At 45.4% G+C, this 22,992-nt stretch overlaps 1 protein-coding gene across 1 annotated transcript in view; it reads right to left on the bottom strand.

Moving 5' to 3' along the window:
• CEP89 (centrosomal protein 89) overlaps positions 1 to 22,882 on the bottom strand; it is a 154,132-nt gene extending 131,250 nt beyond the window's left edge. Inside the window, exons 1-5 of the mRNA XM_082270407.1 lie at positions 22,757 to 22,882; positions 21,498 to 21,604; positions 17,989 to 18,141; positions 17,226 to 17,415; positions 136 to 235 (exon numbers count right to left, since the gene is read on the bottom strand). Of these exons, the coding sequence (XP_082126533.1) occupies positions 136 to 235; positions 17,226 to 17,415; positions 17,989 to 18,141; positions 21,498 to 21,604; positions 22,757 to 22,795 (589 nt within the window). The 5' untranslated portion in view covers positions 22,796 to 22,882. The remainder of the gene's footprint in view (positions 1 to 135; positions 236 to 17,225; positions 17,416 to 17,988; positions 18,142 to 21,497; positions 21,605 to 22,756) is intronic.
• Positions 22,883 to 22,992: the final 110 nt, after the last annotated feature.

The following is a 22,992-nucleotide window of genomic DNA, read 5'->3' as shown; positions in this document are numbered from 1 at the left end:
GGCATGGGTGTATATAGAAGAAATCTGGGAGCTCAGGTCCTTTGTTCCCATGATTCATAGGTCATCTCCAACAGATTCACACTCTCACCATTTCTGTATCCAATTTTATGCCGATAAAGAAAAAAAAAAAAATACCTTCTCTGGGAGAATGATCTGAAAATGCTTGATTGTCAACATCAGAAGAAGTAGCTCCACTGCCATCAATTTCCTCCTGCTCTGGAGAGGCTGTAGGTCTCTATAGAGATGGAAAATGAAAGAGATATGTTCAGTCTCATCTTTTATACAGCCCGCATGTTCCACGGTGCTTTGAAATAGCGAATAGAGAAGATAACAATGCATATCATCGCAGGAGAAAAGGCATAATGGAAAGGCCAATAGCAGCTTATAAAGCTTGGGTAACTAAAAATTAACTGAAAATAGAATTCTGCTATTGGACTCAAGCTTTTCTCTAATTAATCAGCATTTGCCCTCACAGGGATGCACAGGTGTTTGGGGTATCCCCATGCAGGCAGTCTCATTCCTGTCAATCAGCACACAGCGGTTTTGGGTGCAGGGCACTGAAAGTATGCATGTGTCCATGCAGCCATTGGGGTTGATTTACTAGAACTGGAGAGTGCAAAATCTGGTGCAGCACTGCATAGAATCTATCAGATGCCAGTATTTTTATTTTTTCTGTCAAAGCTTAACCACTTGCCGACTGCCGCACGACTATATACTGCGGCAGTCAGCCTCTCCTGGGCAAAGTGACGTATGGGTATGTCACTCGCCCACAAGCCTGTAGGGGGCAAGCGCCCCCGCTCGTTCACTGACATCCCCGTGTGTGTGACCGGCGGCTCCGATGTCCGCTGGCCACTCGCGATCTCCCGCAGGAGAGGGAGAAAGACAGACGGCTGATGTAAACACAGCCGTCTGTCATTCTCCCTTAGATCATGACAGATGCTATGTAGGATAGTATGTCTCTGTGATGATCTAACAAGCCACGCCCCCTGACAGAATCACGCCCCTAGGGACACACTTAACCCCTTGATCACCAATAAAGTTAATCCCATCCCTGCCAGTGTCAATTTTACAGTAACCGTGCATATACATAGCACTGATTACTGTAGTAATGTCACTGGTACCCCCAAAAGTGTCAAAAATGTCAGTCAAGGGTCCGATCTGTCCGCCACAATGTCGCAGTCCCACAAAAAAAAAAAAACGCAGATTGCCGCCATTACTAGTAAAAAAAAAAAAAAACAAACAAACAAACATTAATGTAATTTTTCTTTCCCGTAGTTAGTAAACGCAATAACTTTTGCACAAACCAATCTAAATAGGCTTATTGTGATTTTTTTTTACCAAAAATATGTAGCAGAAAACAAATTGGCCTAAAATGTTAAAAAAAATTAGATTTTTACATTATTTTTTGAGAATTTCATGTAAAAAAAAAAAAAAAAAATGTGAAAAATATTGTTATTTTTTCGAAATTGTCACTTTTTATTTGTTTATAGCGCAAAAAGTAAAAAATCGCATAGGTGATCAAATACCACCAAAATAAAGCTCTGTTTGTGGGAAAAAAAAAGGACATCAATTTCATTTGGGTACAGCGTCGCACGACTGCGCAATTGTCCGTTACAGTCACGCAATCGCAAAATAGGGCCTAGTCTTTGAGCAGCCAAATTCTCCGGGGCTTAAGTGGTTAATTAAACAAGCTTAAGTTGGAAGCGGATTGGCTACCATGTACAGCTGCATCAGATTTTGCACTCTCAAGTTTTAATGCACACGGGGCGTTAAAAAAACGTGCGTCAAAGTTAGTTCTGACGCCGGAAAAAGCAGCTGTAAAAACGTGCTTTCAGTAGCTTTTTCCATTAGCGTTATTGCACGTTTTGCCACGTCGCTTTTAGCAGCGTTTTTTTTCTGCCTCCATTCAAAATCAATGGTTCCCTATGGGAGCCTATTGATTTGAATGGTCCCTATGGGAGCCTAATGATTTGAATGGAAGTCGCACCGCAAGTCGGATCAGGATGTTCTGACTTGCGGGGCGACTTGCACTGTGAGAATCTTGAGGGGGAACTCCACGCCAAAATGGGAAAAAAGCGGCGTGGGGGTCCCCCCCAGGTTCCAAACCAGGCCCTTCGGGTCTGGTATGGAATTTGAGGGTAGCCCCACTCCGAAAAAACGGCGTGGGGTCCCCCCCAAAATCCATACCAGACCCTTATCCGAGCATGCAGTCCGGCAGGCCAGGAAAGGGGAGGGGACGAGCTCTGCACCCCCCACCCCAAAGCACCTTGCCCCCATGTTGATGAGGACAAGGGCCTCATCCCCACAACCATGGCCGGTGGTTGTGGGGGTCTGCGGCAGGGGGCCCATCGGAATCTGGAAGCCCCCTTTAACCACTTTAGCCCCGCTCACATGGAGGCTACTGCGGCAAAGTGCCGCGATCCCGTCCAGCGACGTAGACCTACGTCGCTGGACTCCGCCCCTTGTGGGCGGCGCTCGCGCGCCGCCGGAGGCTCGCTCCCGCTGTGTTCATTCACAGCGGGAGTCGGGCCAGGGGAGGAGCAGCGGCGATTGCCGCTGCTCTGCCCCGATCGTCGGGGATCGAGTCTGGAGATCCGCCCGCCTGTGCGTAAACACAGCGGGGGGATCTCCATAGTGACAGGGACTGACAGATCGGAGTGTTCAGCATAGCTGGACATCTGATCTGTCCTTCTGTCACACAGTCAGCTTCCCCCCCCCCACACGTCAGTAAGCACCAGGCATACATTAACCCCTCCCTCTCCAATAAAATTAACCCCTTCCCTGCCAGTGTCATTTTTACAGTAACAGTGCACATATATAGCACTGATTACTGTAGAAATGTCACTGGTACCCCCAAAAAAGTGTCAAAAATGTCAGTCAAGGGTCCGATCTGTCCGCCGCAATGTCGCAGTCCCGCAAAAAAAAAAAAAAAAAAAAAAAAAAAAAAAAATCGCAGATCACCGCCATTACGCGTTAAAAAAAAAAAAAAAAAAAACACCAAAAATGACAGAAATCTTTCCCTTAGTTAGTAAACGCAATAACTTTTGCGCAAACCAATCAAAATACGCTTATTGCGATTTTTTTTACTAAACATTTTTTTGGGGGGGGAATTTCATATAAAAAAAAATGTGAAAAATATTGTTATTTTTTCAAAATAAACGCTCTTTTTTTGTTTATAACGCAAAAAGTAAAAATCGCACAGGTGATCAAATACCACCAAAAGAAAGCTCTGTTTGTGGGAAAAAAAGGACGTAAATTTCGTTTGGGTACGGCGTCGCACGACCGCGCAATTGTCAGTTAAAGTCGCACAGCGCCGAATCGCAAAAAGTGGCCTGGACGGAAGACAGCAAAATCCTCCGGTGGTAAAGTGGTTAACAAGGGGGGCCCCCCAGATCCCGGACCCCCTTCCTATGTGAATGGGTATGGGGTACACTGTACCCCTACCCATTCACCCCATAAAAGGCAGTGTATGTGAATAGCGACAGGAGACGTTTTGGAAAGTTTATTTAAAATCTTCATCCGGTCTTCTCCACTCTGCTCTTCTGATCTTCTCCTCTCCGCTCTTCTGCTGTCCAATCTTCTGCTCTTTTGCTCTTGGCTCTTCTTCTTCCTCCGGTCCTCCTCCGACGCTGTCCCCGGTGATTATGCCCGTCTCCGGTCTCTGCAGCTTATTATATAGCCATTAGGGGCATGGCCGCTGGATGACGTCATCAGGGGACCCCACCCCCTTATGTCACAGATGATGTCGTCTGTGACATAAGGGGGCAGGGGCTCCCGGTGACGTCATCTAGAGGCCACACCCCTAATGGCTATATATTAAGCTGCAGAGACTGGAGACCGGCATAATCACCGGAGACAGCGTCGGAGGAGGACCAGAGGAAGAAGAGCCAAGGGCAAAAGAGCAGAAGAGCGGACAGCTAAAGAGCAGAAGATTGGACAGCAGAAGAGCGGAGAGAAGATCAGAAGAGCAGAGTGGAGAAGACTGGAGTGGAGAAGACCGGATGAAGATTTTAAATAAACTTTCCAAAACGTCTCCTGTCGTTATTCACATACACTGCCTTTTATGGGGTGAATGGGTAGGGGTACAGTGTACCCCATACCCATTCACATAGTGAGGGGGTCCAGGATCTGTGGGGCCCCCCTTGTTAAAGGGGGCTTCAAGATTTTGATGAGCCCCCTGCCCGCAGACCCCCACAACCATCGGCCAGGGTTGTGGGAATGAGGCCCTTGTCCTCATCAACATGGGGGGCAAGGTGCTTTGGGGTGGGGGGTGCACAGCCCCCCTGCCCTAAAGCACAAACACCCCCCCCCCCCATGTTGAGGGCATGTGGCCTGGTGTGGTCCAGGGGGGGTGGGGCCGCTTGCTCATCCCCTCCACTTTCCTGGCCTGCCGGGCTGCATGCTCGGATAAGGGTCTGGTATGGATTTTGGGGGGGACCCCACGCCGTTTTTTCGGCATGGGGCTACCCTCAAATTCCATACCAGACCCGAAGGGCCTGGTTTGGAACCTGGGGGGGACCCCCCACGCCGTTTTTTCCCATTTTGGCGTGAAGTTCCCCCTCAAGGTTCTCACAGCGCAAGACGCCCCGCAAGTCGGATCATCCTGATCCGACTTGCGGTGTGACTTCCATTCAAATCAATAGGCTCCCATAGGGAACCATTGATTTTGAATGGAAGAAGAAAAATGTATAAACGTGGCTTAACGTTAAGCAACGTTATAGCAACATTATTCAGCCTTTAGCAGCGTCAGGCGTTTTTAAAGCTGTAACGCTGGTCCTCAGAATGCGCAGGTCGTGGGTTCTTGTTGCAGCTTAAAAACGCCTAAGGCCACTTACAGCTCGAAAACGTCTGTGTGTGCATGAGGCCATAGAATAACATGGAGGTGTGTTTTTAGGCTGCAAAAAGCCTGACGCTACTTACAGCGGCATTAAAAACGCCCTGTGTGCATGGGGCCTTAGTAAAGCAACCCCACAGTGTGCCAACTGACATGAATGGGACTGCTTGCACGGGGATTCATGGAAAACCTGTGCATTCCCATGCGGGCAAACAAAGATCTTGAACGGGCGTACGCTATACCCGTGTGAATGAAGCCTTAGGGTCACAGTAAAAAAAACAAAAACAAATGTTTAAAATGGGTCCATTCTCTGCTATACAGTGAATAGGCCCCCAACCTTACCTGTAACCTCAACCTAACCCCAAAATCTAAACCTCATAGGCTGCATAATCCTATGAAAGTCTTTTCATAATTGCCCATTGCTACAACTGTACCTAAACTGAAACCCTCCCCCCGCCCCATGTAATTTCAGCGATATCACATAAATCGGGAAAGTTTTACAATATTACTAATATTCTGATTTTTATAGTTCACAGATACAGCTCCATCAGGTGGTACGGTTTGTCACTGCATGCATAAAAATACTTCAACGGTTTCTGAGTTACCGTACTTTGCAAGGAGTCTTATGATGAGAGGTAAAGTTTCATCCGACGAACAATCTGCCGATTTTCAGATCGTTAGTACAGTGCTTTTGACAGCCGATTACGAATTTTTTGTACGACAAAAGCTGATCGTGCAGGCTATAAAATTCTTATCGTATGTGAACATAAACCTCCAATCTTTCTTTAATTAGTACAGTTTTATAGTACTAAGTGATAGACTCTTGTCAGCAACCTCTTGAAAAGAATTCCAGAATAGATGGAACATCGGGAGAAAATCTTTGATTTTTAGACAACCAAGTGTTAAATTTCTTTCAAATTTTGTAGTATATAGGTCTTGTGACAGGCTTCCGAGAACTAACTAGGGTCTTCTCAACCTTGACTGAGAACCCCTGAGAGCCTAGTATATGGTCCTCAGATATTACGCCGTTAGGTTTAGGGATGCCACCTGAGGATGAGATACTGGGCCCTGAGACAACAGTTCCTGTCTCATAGGGAGAGTCACTGGGAGGCTTCGAGGAAGGATACCTGCATGCGTGAAAACCATGGCCTTTTGGGCCAAAAGGGGGCTATCAGGATCAAAATTGGTGTCCTCCAAAAGAAACTTCTGGAGGACTTCTGGGATTAGTCTGATAGGAGGGAAGGCATAGCAGTGCTGAATGACCAGGGATTCGCAAAAGCGTTGATCCCCAGAGTCTGGTCCCCTGGATTCAGGGAAAAGAATCTCTGGTTTGCTGTTTGTTTGGGATGCAAAAAGGTCCACCTCTGGGGAACCCCACCTGCAGGTAATTTCCGCAAAAATGTCTAGGTTGGAGGGACAAATTGTCCTGACACACATGGTAGCGGCTGAGGTAATCTGCCAAACAATTCTGAGTCCCTTTCAGATGAAGTGCTGAAATGGAGGCTAGATTCACCTCAGCCCAAGAATAGAATCTTTTGAGCTGTGAAATGCAAGGTCCGACTTCTTGTACCTCCGTTTGTTGAGGTATGCTTCTGTTGCAATGTTGTCGGCCGAATCTGCTGATGGTGTCCTCTGACCTCTCCCTGAAAATCCTCTAAGGCTCTCTGCACTGCTAGAAGCTCCCTGTGATTTGAGGATGCTCTTGCTTCCACCGGGGACCATTCTCCCTATGCTATGTAGTTTTGAAAATGGGCTCCCAATCCAAAGAGGTTGTATCCATCGTTATTCTCTGAGATATTAGAAAAACCCATTCCAGCCCTCTGGTCAGGTGAAGTGGCGCCCTCCACCACCACAGGGATTTTTTTTTTTTTTTTTTTTAACTTCGGAGGGAATTTGTACCTTCAAGTCTAAAAGAACTTGGGGACCCATCCAAGTTCTTTAGAAGGAGCAACTGAAGAGGACGTTGGGGAAACAGCTGGAAAGCAAGATGTCATGAGGCCTACGGCTCTTGAGACATCTCTGAGTGAGACCCTCTGGTTGGTCTGCAAGGATGCCATCATTGGAGTTGTTTTTTTAACCTTTTTACCCCCTGGAAGGAAAATCTTTTGATCCAGTGAGGAAATCTCGTACCCGAGGTATGTCACTCTTTGGGAAGGCTTCAGAGAAGACTTTTTTGTGGACTATCCAGCCTAGTGACTGGAGGAACTCCTGAACAGTCTGGAGATCCTTCTCTAGTTTCTGTCATGAATCTGCCACTACTAGGTCGTCCAGGTAGTGGGATGATCATATTTAATTTTCATCTTAATGGGGCCAACACTTCCCCCAGGACCTTTGTAGAAATGCGCAGGGCTGATGACAACCCAAAGGGCAGCACTTAGAACTGAAAATGCCAGATCTCCGATCCCAATTTTACTGCTAGCTAGTTGGTATGCTGGGTGAATAGGGATGCATGTGCAAGTAGGCATCCTTTAAGTCCAGCGTTGCCATAAAGCACCCTGGGGAAAGCAGATTCCTTATGGAAAATATTGATTCCAAGCAAAAGTGCTTGTATCCGATCGAGTGATTTAGAGAAGGAAGGTTCAATATCAGGCGGGAATTCCCCGAGGGCTTCTTTATCACAAGCATGTGGGAGTAAAAACCCATGCCCCGCTCTGCCCTTGGAACCGAGACCAAAACGTTCTTTTTTTTTCAAATTATATCTTTATTTCTTTAAGTTCAGTTACATATACAGTATATACATTACATTTTAGCTTTCAAGGTTATAATTACAAACCATTTATTCCCTTTAAGGAACCTTAGCCTTTCTTTGGCAATCTATTACCGAACCCAAAAACTCCCATTTCGTTCCTTTTCCTTCTTTCCCCTTTTCCCCCCTGTCCCCCAAAAAAAAAAAAAAAAAAAAAAAGCAAGGTAAAAGAATGGTGCACAGGTCTCTACACTCCTATATCATTATATATCTATCTTCTCCGCGCAGGTTCTTGTCCTGTACTTGGAAATTGCCTTTCTTCTGAATTAACATAATCTTTCCACTGTTTCCATTTCTTCTCATATTTATCAGTTTGTTGATGAGCAGATAGGACCAATTTTTCTAGGTTATGTATTTCCTCAACTTTCCTTAACCACATGTTTATGTTAGGTGGTTCAGTCTCTTTCCATTTAAGAGGGATACATATCCTGGCAGCGTTCACCAGATGTGGTATAATGGATTTTTTGTAATTTTGTATCGGTATGCTGGGGGTATGGAGCAGAAAGAGGGCAGGTTCTTTGGGAATATGACATTTCATAATTTCCTGTATTGACCTCCGAATCTGCTCCCAAAACTCTTCTAGTTTAGGGCATTCCCAGAATATATGGAGCATTGTCCCTCTCTCTGTCCCACATCTCCAGCACAAATCTGTATTTAATGTAGAAATTTTATTCATCCTAACCGGGGTGTAATACCATCTGGAAAAGATTTTGTAATTCAGTTCTTGAATTCTAACGCAAGTTGAAGTTGAGAATACTGACTTAATTATTTGATTTTCCCGTTCTAGTGAGAAGACAATGCCCATTTCACTCTCCCATTCCTTCAAAAAAGGAGGTTTACGCCGTTCTACTGATGTCATTAGCAGGGAGTAAATTTTAGATATAGCATGTTCCATAATTCCATTTTGAGTGCATAATTTTTCATAAGGTGTTACCTCTTTATCATCCTGGGAGGGGACTTGCAATGTTCCCAAAAAATGGCGTAGTTGGAAGGCACGCCATAGATCTAGGCCGAAATGGCCTGAGACGTCTGTTAATTCCTCCATCGTTACCCAGCCTGTCTCTGTTAGGAAGTCAGATATTTGTGTAATTCCTCTATCTGCTAAGGTCTTAAATTTCCTGTCTTGATATCCTGTCTCAAAGTGGGGGTTTCCTAGTATTGGGTACAGTACGGAGTTCTCCCGTATTAATTTATCCTGTTTAAATATTTTTGCACAAGTTTTGATCGTGTTTCCTATAATAGGATGTTTCTTTATTGATACTGGTAGGATCTTATAACACCATGGGGCTCTTTTCAACGAGATCTCACATTGTGCCTGCTCTAAGTTTGGCCAGAGCTTATATTCTCTGTGTCGACACCAGTCAATCACTCTTCCCAGTTGAATGGCTTGGTAGTATTTCTTTATGTTCGGGACTGCCAGCCCCCCATCTGTTTTCGCTTTAAATAGATATTTTTTCCCTACTCTCGGACGTTTTGAATTCCAGATGAAATTCATTATCATAGTTTCAATCTGCATCAAGTATCGAGGTGGGATGTGTATGGGAAGTGCCTGAAAAATGTACAGGAATTTTGGTATAACACTCATTTTGATTATATTGCACCTTCCCATCCATGAATGCATTCCTCCTCTCCACCTTAGCAGTAGTAGTTTTATAGATTTTAGTAAGGGAATAAAGTTCAGATTAAACAATTGCGATATATTTGGTGTGATCGATGTCCCCAAGTATTTAAGGGCTGTCTTAGTCCAGTTCAATTTAAAATTTGCCCTTAACTGTTGTTGGAGTGTCCCTGGAAGTTCTATTCCCATTGTTTCGGATTTAATGAAATTTATCTTCATATTAGATTGAGTTCCGTATCTCTCCAGCTCGTATAACAAGTTGGGGAGTGATATAATTGGATTCGTGATCGAGAATAGGACGTCGTCGGCATACGCTGATATTTTATACTGATCCTTTCCCACGCTGATGCCCGAAATATCCGAGTTAATTCGGATTCTGCACAGGAAGGGTTCCAATGATACTACAAACAGGAGCGGGGACAGGGGGCACCCCTGTCTCGTTCCGTTTGTAATTAAAAACTCTGTAGATAGAATTCCGTTTACCCTCACTTTTGCAGAAGGGACTGAATAGCTCTGTGTTATCCATTTTAACATTTTCTCCCCTATCCCTATATAGCGAAGGACCGTGAACATATACTCCCACCTGACCCTATCGAACGCTTTCTCTGCGTCAGTATTAAGCAGGACTGTTGGTATTTTATTTTGGTGTGTTATATGTAGTAAGCTCAATAGCTTGGTCGTGTTGTCCCTTGCCTCTCGGGTTGGGACAAATCCGACCTGGTCCAAATGGATCAACTTTGTCAGGTGTTTCTGTAGTCTGACTGCCAAAATCTTTGTGAAAATTTTAAAGTCAGTGTTCAACAGGGAAATTGGTCTGTAACTTTTGCACGAGGTAGGGTCTTTCCCTTCCTTAGGGATTACCGATATATGTGCATGTATGGTTTCTTTAGGGATTCTATTCTCTGCCCCCCAGGCGTTGAACATATCCCTCATAAATTCCTTCAGGTGTGGCATTAACTTCTTGTAGTAATGAATAGTAAACCCGTCAGGTCCAGGTGCCTTCCCTACTCTAATATTTTTTATAGTTTCCATTATCTCCGCAGATGTTATAGGAGACTCGAGTATTTTACTCTCCTCTTCTGACAACTGAGGCATTTGTGAGGTATATACATATTCCTCCATCTGCGTTTGTGAGGCTGTTTGGGTTTTTAAGTTATATAATGTTTCATAATATTTTTTAAATTCTTGAGTTATCTGTTTGGGGTATACAAGTTTCTGTCCTGCGTCTGTTACTATATGTGGAACATATGTTGTCAGATTTTGATCTTTGAGTGATTTTGCTAATAGCTTCCCACATTTATCTCCTGCTTCATAGAAAATCCTTTTAGTTTTCTGGATTGCTGCTTTAGCTCTAAAGGATAAGAGTTCATTAATGTCTCTCCTTATTTTCAAGAGCTCATCCTTTCCCTCCGCTGATGGTGCATGTTTATGTTTTGCTTCTGTTTTATAAAGAGCTTGAAATAGATGATCTAATTGTTTAGTTCGCTGTTTTTTGATCCTGGCCCCATGTTTTATAAGAATTCCTCGTATAACTGCTTTGTGTGTTTCCCATATTATCCCTGGATCTGAGTCTGCAGTGGTGTTAGTTAAAAAAAAAAAGACTATCTCTGACTCGACCTCTGCCATAGTCTCCTTATCTTGTAAGAGACTTTCATTCAGTCTCCAGGTTGTTTCTCTCCTTTCTCTTTTGTTTGGTAACTCATAAACTAATGTAATTGGGGCATGGTCTGACCAAGTCACTGAGCCTATCGTTATGTCTTTTATAGCGTGTAATTGACTGTGTGGGATTAAGAAATAATCTATGCGGGAGTATTGTTGATGCAAAGAGGAATAGAATGAGTAGTCTCTTTCTCTGGGGTGCATCAGGCGCCATGCATCTATTAATTGTCCTTCCTGTAATATTTTAGCAAAGTGTTTCCGCACCATAGGCGGGATTGAGGATTGGCCCCGGGATGTATCTTCTGAAGGGATCAGGGGAATGTTCATATCTCCTCCTATTATTAAATGTCCCCCCCTAAACTCATTGAGCATGTCCATGCCCCTCCTCAAGAAACCATCCTGCTTTATGTTTGGAACATACATATTAGCTAGTGTGACTTCTGTCTCTCGTATCGTCCCTTTTACAAATAAATATCGGCCATTTGGGTCGCTCAAAACTTGTGTACATTTCCAGGGTAAGTTCCTTGATAGGAGGATGGATACGCCCTTCGACTTAGCCTCCCAATTAGTCGAATGATATACTATAGGAAAAAGATTATTGTTTAACTTAGGGCATTTATCCTCTCTAAAATGTGTCTCCTGTACCATCGCAATATCTATCCTTGATCTTTTCAGATCATCTAACAAAATCCTCCTTTTCTCTGGAGTGTTGAGACCTTTTGCATTAATGGATAAAATCCGTATATTCTCCATTATAAAAAAAAAAAAAAAAAAAAAAGAAAAAAAAAAAAAAAAAAAAAAAAAAAGGGGGGAGGGGGAAAACTTAGGGGGGGAAGGGGGGAAGAAGGAAAGTACCTTCTTGACCTCTCTACTATAGAGGGGTCACTATATAGCTTCACGCTGGGTTGCTCATCCAATCTATATTGGTTCTTTGAGCAATTTCCTAAATGGGGTTATGTTTGGGTTAGGTTAGAGAATAAAACTCTCCCCTCCCTCTCCCAACCCCTAACACTGATCATTCACAGGGTATTCCGGCATATATATATAAATAAGATTCATTATTTTTGTATATCTACTTCTCCCGGCCTCATTTTCTCACATTCCTTGTATCTCATTTAGAGGCAAAGGAGAAAAAGAAAAAAAAAAAAAAAAAAAATCCCCACCCCTAGATCTCATAATGTATTTGCCATCTACCATCTGCCCCCCCTCTTTTCCTAGTTCCTCGGTAGATCAGGTATTACCCGATGCTTCCTCCGCCCCTCCCCCCCGCCCCTGGGGCACCCTGTGCTCTGTCACCTTCTTAGAGACCACTGAAATTGGTCGTATTGTGGAATGTATTTATATTCAAAAATAGAAGTTAAACAAAAACTGTGCTATTTAATAAATCAGATTATTACCATTATTACCATTATTACCCTTATTAGTGTTTTATAAGTTACAAAGTGTATATTATACCCAAAAAAAAAAAAAATTTTTTCCTAATGTTGTGTGCCCAAAAAAAAAAAAAAAAAACAACATACTTTCCCATACTCATAAAAAAAAAAAAAAAAAAGAGAGGGAAAACACCTTCACTACCACTCTACACTCGTGTCTTATGTGATCTAAAAAAAAAAAAAAAAAAGTTCAAATCAATAGTGATTTTGTGCAAGAAAAAAAAAAAAAAATATGACCTTATGTCTTATCCTCCTCCCAGGGGGGGGGGGGGGGGGGGGGGCGGGGTATATCCATGTATCCATATACCCTCAAAAAAAGAAAAAAACATGTTGGAGCTGATTACTTCAGAAAGAAAAGGGGGAACAGCCGACAAAGGGGTGGGGGGGGAAAAAAAAAAAAAAAAAAAAGTTATTGAAGAGAGAATTTTATAATAGCAGTATTTCTTCCTGTCATTTCTTCATTCTCTCGTTCCAATTGGATCCTCAATTTCACTTTGTTCTCTCAGACCTGTCCTTTCTTATTACCATGTCCATTCGACCTCCGTTCACGGGGTCCCCAGTTTGGGTACCCCATTGTTCTGGGGGAAATTGTAAGCCAGTCCTCCACCTGAACAGGTTCTGTGCCCAAGAACTCAAATAAGTTGGGTAAATCCGCTGGGGTACGAAGAACAAACATGTCTCGTTCTTTAAAAAAAGTCACTGCCAGCGGGTATCCCCATCTGTACCTAAAACCTTGTTGCTTTGCTCTCTCCAGCACTGGCCGTAGTAATGATCTGCGGTAAAGCGTGGTTTTAGACAGATCCGGGAGTATTTTTATTTTAGCCCCTGCGACTTCCACTGTGCCTATGTCCCAGGCTTTCCGGAGGATCTCCTCTTTCTGTGTGTAGTAATGCATTTTACATACTATATCACGGGGTCTGTTGGAGTCTGTATATCTGAACCCTGTCAGTCTGTGGACCCTATCAATTTCCATAGGGGCCGCAGGATGTGAGGTGGGGGCTAGCACTTTTAGAAAAATGTCTCTCACCTTTTCTTGTAAATTTTCCCCTTCCACCTCTGGTACTCCTCTAAGTTTTAAGTTCCCCCTGCGGCTCCTATCTTCTAAGTCTTCCATATGAAGTTGCATATTAATGGTGGCCTCTGATAGTGTCTCTGTGGTCTTCTTTATATCCGCTACTTGGTCCTTTACTTGTGTGATCTCGGTATCTTTTAAAGTAACTCTATCTGATAATTGGACCATATCTTTGCGGAGTTCCTGGATATCACGTTGGTGTGTTTCCTCAATCCGCATTATTAATGCCTCTATCTCTGCTTTAGTGGGCAGTGCTTTCAACAAGTCTTTGATATCTAGATTTACCTTTTCCTGCTGAATCCCGGGGTCGGCTTCGGGTTCTCTCGCTGCTGTCCCACCTGGGTTTGTCATGTTCCCCTCTGGCGGCTTCTCTCCTTTCTCCGCATGCTGTGTGCATTGCACTCCCTGCGCGTTCTGTTTGGGCTGTGTCCCCACACGTGCCGCCGCCATCTTGGTTTCCGGCACTCCGGGCAGCTGCTGCTGGAAGTATTGCTGTATTCCACCACCTGATCTCCTCTGTAGTTGACGCCGGTCTACTACCAAGCGATCGCTAACCGAGCGGGTCACTGGACGATTCCTGACCGGGTTACTTGTTTGCATGCCGTGTAGCTATGCCGTGTCGGGGCAGTCCGGGAGAGGGATTAGCGGGAGCTCCTACTCACACGTCCTCACATCTCTTCCTCTCCAAGCCACTCCCCCCCGACCAAAACGTTCTTATCCACTAAGTCACCTATCTGGAAACTCAAGGCAGTAGCCTTTACTCAATCTGTGGGCAGGCTGGTGACTAAGAATCACTCCAGCGGCTGGGAATCGAATTCCAGTCTGTGCCCCCTGGTCACCAGATCCAAAATAAAAGGGCTTGAAGTGATCCCCTACCACTGTGAGAGGAAGGCCATTAATCTTCCTCCCACTCTGCGGCAGGAGTCATTGTAGCTTGGCAGGCTGTTGAGGAGGGTTAAATAAAGACCCCCCCTACCTCTGCCTTTGTGGCCAGTCCAATGCTTCTTGGGCCTAGCCTCCCTCTCACATGAACTCCGCTGTCTGCCCCACTGCCCTCGAAAAAACTTCCAGGGAGTCGGGTTCTTTTTCTTTTCTAGGAACGCCTTCCTTCTGTCAGCCATAAGTTCCAGAGCTTCTTGTAACCCAGGGCCAAAGAGATGGCCGCCTGTTAGGGGAAGACTACACAGGCGCAACTTAGACGGAAGAGTCTCCTGACCAGGTTTTAAGCGAGAGACTTCTTCAAAGCCGAGGTCCTAGTGGCCATCCTAACTCACTCAGCGGAGGAATCAGCCAGAAAACCTACTGCTGGGAAAAGAAGTGGAAAGGATTTAATGATCTGATCCCTTGCTGTCCCGGCAGACAGGTTAGTCTGCATTTGTGAAACCCATAACTCAAGGTTTCTGGCTACACAAGAAGACGCTTAGGCCGGTTTAAGACCAATAATGGATGCCTCCCAGGCTCTGCACAACAAGATATCCCCTCTTTTATCCATGGGGTCTCTAAGCGTACCCATGTCACCAAAGGCTAGATACATACTCTAGGAAATTTTTGAAAGAGGCGCATCCAACTTAGAATACTTGTTCCACGACTGCGCCATGTCGTCATCGAAAGCAAACCTTTTCAGGTTGCTGGGAAAAAAATGGTTTCCTTTCGGGATTCTCCCATTCTAATACAATTGTATCTAGAAGGGAGCTGTGCACAGGAAAAGCCCTGGCCTTTTTATGCATCCCTTCATACATAAGATTGTGTTTTGATAATTTAATCTTCTCTTCAATTTCAAGTGTAACATAGACAGTCTTTAACAAATAATCAACATCTTTGAGTGACAACTTGTACCTAGAGCCCCCTGACGGATTCCCTATCCTTAGGCTCTTCCCCCGATCCTGATTCCTCCTGTGAGGAATTGGGAGACGCAGACTCCTCTCCTGGATCCTCACATCCCGCACCCTGTGTTGGAGCTCCAGCCATGGTCCTATCTGAGGCCTGACTCTGAGTGGGAGTCTGCATTTTGTTAATAAGGGTCTTGAAGGAACTGAACGTAGAGGAAAGCTCATCTCTAACTGATGAGTATTTTTTGAGAGGATATAGCTGGGTCACCCTTCACTAAAAATGTCTATGCATGAGTGGCAGACCACTTTACTACACGAGGAGCTTAGTTTTGCCCTGCAAACTGCACATTTCCTTTTGGGTGGTTGCACCTGGACCTTGTCCTGAGCCTTGGTCTACAAACAAAACATAAAAGAAAGTCTAGTTTGAGAATCAGACCACCCAGATCTCCAAACCCCCCTCAGTGCAAGAGAGAGGAAAGGTGCCTCTTTAAGCCCCACACAGCTATGATGGAGCAGAAAAAGCCCCGCAGGATATGCAAGAGGGAAGATTCCCCAGGCTTACCTGAGAGGTGCTGGTGGCAGAGCCTGCGCCAGCTGCCTGAGCAGTTGCTGCAGAGGAGTCCATCCTGCTCTGTGTTCCACAGCCTCTGCTGGGTGTTAAACACAACACCAGCCGCCCAGCAGTCTCCTGTCCGCGCTTTAAAGAGACTGGAACCAGTGTCTCCAGCGCCCACTGATGATGTCACCGCGACCAGAAATTACCTACGCAACTCCCTTGGGCCAGCGTGGAATGCAGGGGCTCCACCACTTCCACCCTACACGCTGGAGCTGTGCACAGGAAAAATCCCTGAATCAGCAATGCGCCCTGCACGGCCAGCCACGCTGCCTGCAAGGAGCCGCCATCCTGGATCGGACAGAGACTCCCTCCTGCTTCCCAGGACGCCATCAGCGGTCTTGGCCCTCCCCAGGCACTGAGGACAGGAGAAAAGCAGCCACCACTAACCTGCAGGTATGAGGTATCGCACTGGGCAGGAGAAGGTATACAGGATTCTTTCCCAAGTCTCCAAGTCACAGACTATGAGACTCAAAGAACCAGCTTCCAGGAGATATGTTAACCCCTGTCCGGAGGAAACATTAATACTTAAGGGGGGAGGATTAGAGGACCGCCTTTTATCTGGTGGGGTTAACGTGTTTCCTGTCCTGGTAGTAGGAGCCCTAGGTCTCATGGGCTGTCCTAGAAGACGACTTGAGAAATCCTGCTTGCCCCCCTCCCCCCCATTCTCCCTTTCTTTTGGCCATTTCGGGCCTCAAAAGTCTATTTTAAATAGGATGTAGGTACCTAGTTTTCTTAAATCAGTAAGGACCACTGACAGCTTTCTATTGTCCAATTTTGGTGAGCCTATGAAAAGCCTCAGTTTCCGGTTAGCTGACAGGAGTGACACACGGCATGGTCTTCTGCTTCAAGGTTCGATGTGTGTGTTCAGAGATGGTATTTTGCATACTTTGGTTGTATCGAGTAGTATTTTGAGTTACTGTTGACTTTCTATCATCTGGAACCAGCCTGCCCATTCTCCTATGACCTTTAACATCAACAAGGCATTTTCCTCCACACAACAGCCGCTCACTGGATATTTTCTCTTTTCCAGGCCATTCTCTGTAAACCCGAGAGATGGTTGTGCATGAAAACTCCAGTCGATCAGCAGTTTCTGAAATACTCAGACCAGCCCGTCTGGCACCAACAACCATGCAACATTCAAAGTCACTTAAATTCCTCTTTCTTCCCCATTCTGATGCTCAGTTTGAACTTCAGCAAGTCGTCTTTGCCACGTCTAGATGCCCAAATGCATTGGGTTGCTGCCATGTGATTAGCTGATTAGCAGTTTGTGTTACCAAGCAATTGGACAAGTGTACCTAATAAAGGGGCCAGTGAGTGTAGATCTTCTCCTACATTCATATTAAATCTAACCTGTACACAGAGAACATTTACAAAAAAAAAAAAAAAAAAAAAAACCACAAACACACCAGTGGTCTCACCTGTCCGCCCTTTTGTGGAAGAGCGTAAATTGGCTCAACTGCCACATTTTCATCTCTCCTTGGTGACGCTTGCTGAACAAACTGTTTTTCAATTTCCGACTGTTGGTCCTCAGTGCCGTCATCATCATCGAACTCTGACATTATGGGAAAACTCTGCTTGTTACGATTGGCGTAGGCCTTCCAATTTTGTCTAAAATAAAATTAGTTATTATCAAACACATGCTGTATGTGACAAACACTAGAACCCTATGAGAGCCATAGTTAAAGCAGAGTTCCGCCCCCTTAAAAAAAAAATTAAAAAAGTCAAATACTGTAGCTGCTGACTTTTAAATAGTAGAACTTACATGTCCACGGAGCCCGCGATGTCGGCACCCGAAGCCGATTTACGTATCAGCTCTCGGGTGCCGCCGCCGCCATCCAGGGTAAGGGAACCCGGCAGTGAAGTCTTTCGGCTTCACTGCTGGTTCTCTACTGCGCATGCGCATAGCGCATTGTAATTGGCCCAGCGGTGGAGGGGGGATCGAACTTCTGAGGGACAGCTCCGCGGCGCTGTCTCCCAGGAAGTGGGGAAGGTAACCTGTGAAAAACAGGTACCTGTTCCCCCCTCCCCCCTGAAAGGTGCCAAATGGGGCACCGGAGGGGGGGGGAGCAGATCAGTGGAACTCCGCTTTAAATGGACACCTTGACCACATCAACTGGACTTGAACGTTCCCAATTTCTCAACCAGTCTAATTTCCAGGACAAGAAGAGGGTCACTACTTACGCTAGTCCGAGCTCTGAGGCTGAAGCGTAGGGTTCAATCTGGCTCGCTTCATCAAGGCACACGCTGTCAGAGTAGGACCTTTGGCGAGGCTGCGGTATGGCAACTGTGCGACCAGTTAAGGAGGTCATCAAAACAGCAGCAGCAAGAGCGGACCTAGATGAAGAACAGGAAATTTTCTGTTTATACACAAATTCTTCAATTGTTCATGCCAAACCTTCCAATGGGGACTGGGAACAACTGTCTAAGAGGGGATTCTCTGTCACATTGTAGGGATTTCCTCTCACTTCCTGTTGGGTCCCTGAGACAGGAAATGAAGACAAAACTCCCCAATAGGACACAGACATTTAAGAAACACAATTTTTTTTTTATTTATTTTTTTTTTAAAAGCCTGACAACATTTTAACCCTTTCTTACTCTATTAAAAAAAAAAGGGTTTTTGCTTTAGATAACTTTAAACTATGTTTAAATCCGATGGATTTGATAAGATTCAAGAAACAAGGAGCCTATTAAATGTTGAAGAACAGCAAGGTACAGTATGCACTAACAGTTAGACCAGGTAACTCCTCAACAGGAGTCACAGGTTGTTCAAATTATTTTCTGGAAAACGTTGTTTCAAAGCATAAGCGTGATTATGCCCCCTACCCACCCCTACTCCTCCACAGATGCATACTTACATAGTAGCTGAGGTTGACTAAACACAATAGTCCAGTTCAATCTGTGCAGGCGCGCGTGGCTGTAATCATCTCTCATACCCCTGAATGTTCTGATCCTTGAGATGTACGTCCAAGAGTCTTTTGAAAGCCACCATACTTCCCGCAGTAACCACCTCTTGTGGTAGACAATTCCACAATCTTGTAGCCCGAACAGTAAAGAACCCCCTGCGTTGCCTGAGGTCAAAACGCTTCTCCTCTAATAGCATTGTATGCCCTCATGCAATCCTTGTGACTGAATAGCTTTTTTCCACCATTGAGGTATTTATAAATTACTATCATATCCCCTCTCAGATGTCTCTTCTCCAGGGAGAATAAATTAAGCGATTGCAGACGCTCCTCATAATTAAGGTCCTCCAATCCCCTAATTAGTTTAGTTGCCCTTCTCTGGACTCTCTCCAGCTCCAACACATCCCTACTATCCTCCATCTGATGGCGATTGTTACTTTGCTTGTTCACATTGAGAAGTGCAAGTCTTCACTGTCCTGGCTGCGCCTGCGCATTACAACCCCACAGACATCTATGGGGCTGTGCCCAGAGGTCAGAGACGATTGGTACTGGTTCAAATTTGACCAGCTTCCCTGTCCCTGCTGAAGAAAATCATCCGCACAACATAATGCTGCCACCACGTTTCATGGTGGGGATGGTGTGTTCAGGGTGATGTGCAGTGTTAGTTTTTCATCAGACATAGTTTTGCTTTCAGGCCAAAAAGTTTAATTTTGGTCTCATCTGACTAGAGCACAATCTTCCACATGTTTGCTGTGTCCCCCACATGACTTTCTGCAAGCTGCAAACATGACTTCTTATGGTTTTCTTTCAGCAATGGTTTTCTTCTTGCCACTCTTCCATAAAGGGCAGATTTGTGGAGTACCGACTAATAGTTGTCCTGTGGACAGATTCTCCCACCTGAGCTGTGGATCTCTGCAGCTCCTCCAGAGTTACCATGGGACTCTTGGCTGCTTCTCTGATGAATGCTCTCCTTGCCCGGCCTGTCAGTTTAGGTGGACGGCCATGTCATGGTATGGTTGCAGTTGTGTCACACGCTTTCCATTTTCGGATGATGGATTGAACAGTGCTCCGTTTTTTTTTTTTTTTTTATAACCAAACCCTGCTCTAAACTTCTCCACAACTTTATCCCTGACCTGTCTGATGTGTTTCTTGGCCTTCATGATGTGGTTTGTTCACTAACAAACCTCTGAGGGCTTCAAAGAACAGCTGTATTTATACTGAGATTAAATTACACACATGTGGACTCTATTTACTAATTAGGTGACTTCTGATGGGAATTGGTTTCACTAGATTTTAGTTAGGGGTATCAGAGTGATACTGTGATTCGTGGTGAACGGAGCTCCACTGGACTGTTATCCTTTTCCTTTGATCCTGCTGCCCCACGGGCGTCTCAACCCCTGCTCTGCCACTCTGCAGTCCCCGTCACACACAGAATCATGTCTCTGCCGTAAAAAACCTCTGACACTGCGGCAAAGCTGGAAAAATACCGCCGGCAAGACAAAGGGTATCAGAGTAAAGGGGGGTGAATACAAATGCGCGCCACACTTTTCACATATTTATTTGTAAAACATTTTGAAAACTATTGATCATTTTCCTTCCACTTCACAATTATGTGTCACTTTGTGTTGACCTATCACATAAAATCCCAATAAAATACATTTACGTTTTTGTAACATAACAAAATGAAAAATTTCAAGGGGTATGAATACTTTTTCAAGGCACTGTAAATACACAGATGAAATAGATATATGGAAGTTGTTTTATCAGTTAAATAATTTATATTTCTGTCCAATAAATCCTAAATCAATCATTCACAGCTCTGCCACACAGCACAGCCTAGTCTGGCAGGGGATTTGATTTGTCCCTGCTGGAGTTCAGTAACAATTACAGGTCTTGTCCCTCCCCAACCCTTGCTTGAGCAGTGAAGGAGTGCAGCAATCATCTTTTCGCTCTTTCATCCTATCAGCTTGTTGCTTGCACTAAAAACACACCCGATTGGCTCCTTATGTGGTTTCTTCCTCCCCAGTCTGAACTCGGCTGTCATCTTTAACACTGGGGAAAAGGGGTAGCTGCCCTGGGTCCAGTCATTGTTGTGGGGCCCAAAGCAGCTGCCCCTTGAGCCCGCAAATAGTTGACAAGTGAATTTGGGAGGGCACAAGAAAATGTTTGCCCAGGGTCCATAAAATAATAAAGACAGCCCTGCAAGGAGGCGAATACCAGGTCACATTCATGTACTTACACTGGTTGTATTAAAAATACACAAGTAATGATGTATTAATGAATAAAGAGCTTCAATATTTTGTGTCTCGAGTGCCTGCCTGGAATTCAGCTAACTATACTCCCTGCAATCCGATTGTACAATCTCCTTTAGATCCACAAACAGCCATGTAGTATAAGACTCTGCCTGACGGGATTTAAACTGAACAGATCAGTGGAGGAGGAAGTCGTGTTGCATAGTTTTTGGAAGATCTGAAGGAAATTGTACAATCAGATGGTTTGGATCTATGTGGTCAGCTTTAGACCTGCTCAGCTGATCATTCATGCATTGCCCAGTTCATTGCACACTTCCCAAGATGACAATTTCTACCGTCCCCTGCCTGGTATGAGGGTGTCAATGGATCAAACGTCAGAACCAGTATGAGGAAGTGGGTGGAGCCAGAAAAAACAAACAAACAGGACAATAAAAAGTGGAAAGGAAAGTAATACGGAGTAGATAGGGAAATGGAGAACACAGGAAGAATGTGATAGAGAAGGACAGACAGAGCTGTGCAGAGACTCGCTCACACCTACCTGGGTCTCTCTGGAGAGGGGTTTGGGCTGCGGGGAGGAGGGGTGCGAGGAACAGCAGAGCGGGGGGCTACGGTGGCTGCAGGGATGAGGCCATGAGCAATGTGCTTCTAAGCAAGGAAGACAAATCAGCAGTCAGTGCCATCGCAGAACATCATTTATTTCAGATAATAATATAGGAACATGTCAGTGAGGAGTCACATGGTGGGATCACAGTCATATCAGAACATGTCACTCTTATATGGTCTCTGGTAGTATGGGGGGGGGGGGGGGACTATAACTTCCAGCATATCCAGACAGTCTCTGGTAGTGGGGGTGGGGCGATAGCTCCCATCATGATCTTATAGTCTCTGGTAGTGGGGGGAACTATACCTCCCATCATGTCCTGACAATCTCTGGTGGAAATGGGGGAGGGGAGGGGGGAATGACTCCCAGCATGTCCTGTCGGTCTCTGGCTTTTGGATGGGACTATAACTCCCATCCTGTCCTCTCAGTCTCTGGTAGTGGAGGGGGGGACTATAACTCCCAGCATGTCCTCTCAGTCTCTGACAGTAGGGGGGACTATAACTCCAAGCATATCCTGACGATCTCTAGTAGTGGGGGATCTATAACTCCCAGCATGTCCTCAGTCTCTGACAGTAGGGGGGACTATAACTCTCAGCATGTCCTATCAGTCTCTGACAGTAGGGGGGGACTAAAACTCACAACATGTCCTAACAGTCTCTGGTAGAGGGGGGGAACTATACCTCCCAGCATCTCCTGTCAGTCTCTGGTAGAGGGGGACTATAACTCCCAGCATGTCCGGTCAGTCTCCAGTAGGGGGGGGACTATAACTCCCAGCATGTCCTGTCAGTCTCTAGTAGGGGGGGGGGACTATAACTCCCAGCATGTCCTGTCAGTCTCTGGTAGAGGGAGGACTATAACTCCCAGCATGTCCTGTCAGTCTCTAGTAGGGGGGGGACTATAACTCCCAGCATGTCCTGACAGTCTCTGGTAGAGGGAGGACTATAACTCCAAGCATGTCCTGTCAGTCTCTAGTGGGGGGGACTATAACTCCCAGCATGTCCTGTCAGTCTCTAGTAGGGGGGGGACTATAACTCTCAGCATGTCCTGTCAGTCTCTGGTAGAGGGAGGACTATAACTCCCAGCATGTCCTGTCAGTCTCTAGTAGGGGGGGAACTATAACTTCCAGCATCTCCTGTCAGTCTCTAGTAGGGAGGACTATAACTCCCAGCATGTCCTGTCAGGGAAGTCACACTCACAAACTGGTTGGCTTCTCTCCTCCTGAACGGGAAGGACATGGCGGCGGGATCTCTGCAGGTCTCCCCCGCTCACACACCGCTCTCTCCCTCCTTCTCAGCCGCTCTTCCTCCTTCAGTTCCTTCAACCAAAGAGTTCTAACCGCACGTGACGACCGACGCCCAATCCGATCAATCTGTAACCGCGCTCCCACCAATCGGCGCTCACCATCTCCCGTCGCCCCTGGCAACCATGTGCG

Source organism: Pelophylax lessonae (genome assembly GCF_965119305.1).
Source record: "Pelophylax lessonae genome assembly, chromosome: 10".
Taxonomy (NCBI): Eukaryota; Metazoa; Chordata; class Amphibia; order Anura; family Ranidae; genus Pelophylax; species Pelophylax lessonae.
This window is presented reverse-complemented; position numbering and strand designations above follow the sequence as displayed.